The following is a 5747-nucleotide window of genomic DNA, read 5'->3' as shown; positions in this document are numbered from 1 at the left end:
ATTTAACGTCAATATTATTCTGTAAAAGACAGACGCCTCGAGGAGAATCACATCTCAGGTTGTGTTGTTTGCTGCAACTTTGTAACTGGAACCCGGAAACGACTTGTGTCTGTTGACGATCATTGAAGTATTGTAGTTCCTCTCTGTGACCAGTAGATTTCAGGATAACATCAACCATCAGGAGAGTGTTGAAGAGGTGAAGCTCCTCTTCTGGTTCAGTCGCAGCAAGAAGACAAGAACAACAAGAAGAAGGAGAGCAGCTGAACTTTGTACAGTTATGAGCTGCAGTCCACACAAACCTCTGAGTGTGTGAGTGAGCTCCACTCTACTGTGTTCATCTGGAGTTTCTCAGCTACAAATACTGGTGAGTACAAATACTTTAGTGTGAGACACAAGTACAAGAAGTACACAGGTAAAAGAGATGTGATGTCTGAGCTCAAGATAAAAAGGACCGTGCTGTTTGTTACCAAAACTCATTTAGAAAGACAGAATCTGAGTTGGGGTTTTTTCCACTTCATTTTATTAAAGTTTATGTGAGACACAAATATTGCATTAATATATAAACAATTACAGATAATATCAAGCGGTTAATACATTTCCAACATTCAGCACGTTGTACAGGCTCAATCATCCTAAATGACCATGATTAGGACGTAGTTTGCACAGTTTTCTCTGTTTGGATCCTCTGTTGTACTTCTTCCACCAGATTGTGTTACATTTGATTGTAAAATCTCAACATTAAATTTCCCCTTTAAGAAACCTTGAAGCTGGAGAGAAAAACTAACAATGTGACTCTGCAGCTTGAAGACACACAGACTGAAAGATTCCTGCTCATGAAGCTCTAGAAACACATGAAAAAGATCCTGATGGAGCTTCAACCATGAAGGTGCTCTGCCATGAATCAGACAGAGGAAACAGGTTTATACCGACTCTGACTGCTCAGTGTTTCCTCTTCTCATCATATCTTTACTTGTGTTGTACAAACTGTCAGAACCTTTCTGTAGATACAAACTGCTGCTCAATGAAATCATAGAATTGTTCAACATTAATCAGTTAATCCGTCACTTTCTCACCACTTTATTCATTGTTGGTGACGTTTAATGATAAAAACTGATCAGACAGTTTGATTGACGGGACAGATGATCAGAGGTGCAGAGTTTTTACCACCATCATTAAGATGTGGACAGAAGAATGGGAGGAGTTTGTCAGTGAAGCAGCAGCCAGTGAAGGAGTAGATCAGAGCTGCAGCATCTACATCATAGAACGAGACCAGACCCTCCTCATAATCCACAAACACCCCCACCTTCTCAGGAACAAACCTCAGAGAGAGACGCACTGGAGAGTTCTCATAAGCTGAGTACTCATTTCCATTTCTCAACCGTATTGTCCAGAAACCTTCATCAGGGCTCACTGTGAACTTTCCCTTCCTGGTGATTGATTCTTTGCTCACTCCTAAATCCCAGTCAGTCTTTCCTTTAACCTGAACCTCAAAGTAAAATTTACCTGAAGAGAAACTTTGTTTTCCTAAAACACACACACAAAAAGAAAATCTCTTTGGGTTGTCTGGAAGCTTCTTCCTCTCATCACCGTCACTCACTTGTTTCCCATCATCAGACAGGATGAGATTAGGATGTGCTGTATCAGGATCAAGAGTCACACCCACTGCAAACTGCTGCTTCCTCTTCAGCTCAGGATCAAACAGATTCTTCTTCATCTCTTTGCTGAGAGTCTCCTCCAGCTGAGCCACAGCTCTCACCACAGTCCCCTCATATGATGATGGACGGACGCTGACCTCCGTCCAGTCCTTGGTGGGTGGAGCAGCTTTCAGGGAGGAGAAGACTTGGAGGAGGTGGAGGTGGTCTTCAGAGTGTAAGAGCTGCTCCACCTCTAAACTCCTCTTCATCAGCTCACTGATCTCCTCTTCCAGATCTTTGATGAGACCGTCAGCCCGTTTCTCTCTGGCTTTCTCTTCCTCTTCCATCCTCTTCATCATCTGGTTCAGATCTCTCTCAACACACTGCATCAGAGCAGTGAACACCTCAACACCTTCTGCTTTCTCTCTGTCTGCAGCAGCTTTACTCTTCTTCAGACACTCTCTAATCTCATTGATCTTCACTCTTCTCTTCTGGATCATCTGCTGCATTTCAGCCTCAGTCTTCCTCAGCTCCGTCTTCTTTCCTTCACATTCTTCACTCAGAGGAACAAACTCGTGAGTCTTGTGCTCTAAAACAGCGCACATCATGCAGACACACGTCTGCTCGCTCTTACAGAACAGCTCCAGAGGTTTCTGGTGCTTCGGACACATCCTGCCTTCCAGGTTCTCCACAGGTTCCATCAGCTGATGTTTCTTCAGGCCTGACACTGTCAGATGAGGCTCCAGGTGAGTCTGACAGTAGGAGACCAGGCACACCAGGCAGGACTTGAGGGCCTTCCCTTTGGTTCCACTGCAGACGTCACAGGGAACTTCTCCTGGTTTGGCAGCTTGTTGCTCTGAGCTGCTGCTGCTGCTGGCTTTGTGTTCAGCTTCATGTCTGAACTGAGCAACAACCTCAGAGATGAACGTGTTGACCCTCAGCTGAGGTCTCTTGTAGAAAACCTCTTTACACAGAGGACAGTCACATATGACCTTGGAGTTCCAGTGCTCAGTGATGCACTGGTTGCAGAAGTTGTGTCCACATGGTGTGCTGACTGGATCAGTGAACACGTTCAGACAGATGGAACAAAGAAACTGATCTTCAGAGCGCAGATTGCTGGCAGCAGACATCTTCACACACTGAGGACAAAAGACAGAGAGTAAAACACAGTTCAACACTTTATTAGAGCAGTGGCTCTGTCTTGCTTGTGTGACTAATTCTACAAACTGAAGCGAAGGAAGTCATTTTGTAACTTCATACTCAGTCTGCTGACGGCCTAAACTGTTAGAAAGGAAACTTTAATGTTGTCGTGTGCCACACACACAGCAGCCAACTAAACCTCTGATCACACCAAGAACAAGACCTGCAAAAGCAGAATAACCACTTGTGTCATTCTGTTGTCCCGTCTGCAGGTTTGGAACAGCGCCCCATCATGGCATCTCGTCCACAACTAATTTCTTTTCAGCATTACTGATTTGAAGAATTGAATTTCAAAGTATATTTCACACATTTGGAAGGACTATTAAGTATATTCGACACAAAAACATGGTAGTGTATTAAGGTTGACAATATCATGTATTTTTAGGGTCTTTGACATGACAAACAGGATTTGTTGGAGTTTAATGATCAGCTTGATTTATGAGTGTAATGGCCTTCTTCTGAAGTAAAAAGAAAAATGTTGGTGGTGATCCCGATCAATATAATCATTACAATTGAAAATCTTCATTTCGCAATATATTGTCTTATCTTGTGCTTTTTCAAATTATGAAATGAAATCACAGGATCACCAAAGTGCATAAATCAATAAAGGCAGTTGATCTGGATGTGGAATATGTGTCATTTTCCTGCGTCCATGTCTTCCCTTGGCGGAGGTCAGAAATCTCTGGTTGCTCTTGTTTTATTTCTAAAACTTGTTTGATTTTACAACAATCATATTCAGGGTGTCCTTTAACCTTGATGAAAAAGAATTTCTTAAATTCAATCTAATTTCTTTAACTGATCATCAACGACATCATCATTGTTCATTTACTGTATTTTGTACATCTTTGTTAAATCGTATTCACAGCTTAAATATAAGTTTTTGTCACACTCCCTGACAAGGACTTGAAAAGTGGACATGTCTGTACAAAAGAGGACATTTGTTCACCTTCTTCATGCAGTTTTCTGAGAGTCAGTATAAAAGTGATCAGCTGTACTCACCAGTGTTGGAGTCGGTGTCTGTGAAAGTACAGATGAACTCAGGTTACATTTCTTCTCACAGAAACACGGAGACGCGTCTGAACTGCAGTTTGACTTTAACTTTCACTTTCACTGCCTCAGTGTTACGTGTGTCCTCCTCTTCCTCCACCACCACTTTTACTAAAAGTCTAACTACAGTAAAACTAAAGTATACAGTTGGACAATAGCATATTTGAATATCAAATATCAGATACTTTTTGAGACCAAATGTTCTCAATTTCAGGATTGGCAAGGTGAAGTTTCATTTTGGTGTGTGGTGTCATTTAAAAGTACAATGTTTTCACCTATTAATGTTATCAAGTATTTTTTTTATGATACCTAGAGGTGAGATTCCAAGTGTACTATTCAAGTACTATTGAAATGAAGCCTCAAAATCAGCATTGGCCTTAAGATAACCCGAGGTGGTTGTGATACTTACAAAACAATGTTCAGAGTGAGTATTTGTTCTGAAGACACTGCACTAAAAGCAACGAAATAACACTTCACACTCTTTGGAAGTCTTCACCTGAAGGTACTCGCCTCTCAAAGCCAAGAGTTGCCTGAGCTCGTTGGTAATCTTCTCGTACTCTTGCTCTCGGTCAGCTTCCTGGTAGCTCACATCTGACACAGTTTTGAGGTCTTTGTTATTCTTGAGATAAAGACATGCGTCTTCATACTGCCTTTTCAGGTCCATCATTTGGAACTGGAGACTCTTGATTTGCTGCGACTTCTGGTAATTTTACACCTTCAGTGTTAAGAAGTCACTTTCCATCTGAAAGTCATTTTTCATTTTTTCTTTCAACTCCTGATCCTGTCACTGGAGGTCGGTTGTGACTTGCGTTAAGGCTCGGCTCCTTTCCTGCTCACGCTTGTATTTTTCCTCCGAGTCGTGTTGCGTGGAGAGTTTCAGCTGGAGGTCTAGAGCCTTCTCCTGCAGAGCCTCGTTATTTCACCTCAGGGCTTTGGTCTCTGCCTTTTTGGCTTTGCGGTCCTCCTCCAGTGCTTTGCAGTCTTTAAGTTGGCTGCTCATCACATTGAGTTGGTGCTGGAGAGCTTGGTCTTCTTCTTCTTCTTTTTGGTATTGTTCTTATTATTGACTGATTAATTCATTTATTCTTTATTTATTTCTTTATTTAACTGTTCAATGTTTATAATCATAATTTTTTATTATGTATTTATTTGTTCGTGTTTTGTTTTGTCTTGTTATGTTATGTTCTGTATGTGTTCACTTTGTGGTGCTGTATTATGAAATAATAAAAAATTGATTAAAAAAAGAACCAGCAGGTGGCGGTAATGCAACATTATGGACGAGGAAGCAGAAGAAGAAGAAAATTAGGCCGCACTCAAATTAACTGTAACATTTATTACACTATTGACACGGTTTTGACTCCATTTAATGTCAATATTATTCTGTAAAAGACAGACGCCTCGAGGAGAATCACATCTCAGGTTGTGTTGTTCGCTGCAACTTTGTAACTGGAACCCGGAAACGACTTGTGTCTGTTGACGATCATTGAAGTATTGTAGTTCCTCTCTGTGACCAGTAGATGTCAGGATAACATCAACCATCAGGAGAGTGTTGAAGAGGCGAAGCTCCTCTTCTGGTTCAGTCGCAGCAAGAAGACAAGAAGAAGAAGGAGAGCAGCTGAACTTTGTACAGTTATGAGCTGCAGTCCACACAAACCTCTGAGTGTGTGAGTGAGCTCCACTCTACTGTGTTCATCTGGAGTTTCTCAGCTACAAATACTGGTGAGTACAAATACTTTAGTGTGAGACACAAGTACAAGAAGTACACAGGTAAAAGTGATGTGATGTCTGAGCTCAAGATAAAAAGGACCGTGCTGTTTGTGACCAAAACTCATTTAGAAAGACAGAATCTGAGTTGGGGTTTTTTTT

The 5747-nt window shown here is 41.5% G+C and overlaps 1 protein-coding gene across 1 annotated transcript; it reads right to left on the bottom strand.

Moving 5' to 3' along the window:
- Positions 1 to 516: 516 nt before the first annotated feature.
- Positions 517 to 3914, bottom strand: LOC308120680 (E3 ubiquitin-protein ligase TRIM21-like). Its single transcript, XM_080481439.1, has 2 exons — positions 3834 to 3914; positions 517 to 2773 (listed from the first exon to the last, which is right to left on the bottom strand). The coding sequence occupies exon 2, from the start codon at positions 2762 to 2764 to the stop codon at positions 1115 to 1117; it is 1650 nt and encodes a 549-aa protein (XP_080337565.1). The 5' UTR covers positions 2765 to 2773; positions 3834 to 3914; the 3' UTR covers positions 517 to 1114.
- Between the last annotated feature and the right edge of the window lie 1833 nt (positions 3915 to 5747).

The sequence above is a fragment of the Lipophrys pholis genome (assembly GCF_963383615.2).
Source record: "Lipophrys pholis genome assembly, chromosome: 15".
In the NCBI taxonomy this organism is placed as follows: Eukaryota; Metazoa; Chordata; class Actinopteri; order Blenniiformes; family Blenniidae; genus Lipophrys; species Lipophrys pholis.
This window is presented reverse-complemented; position numbering and strand designations above follow the sequence as displayed.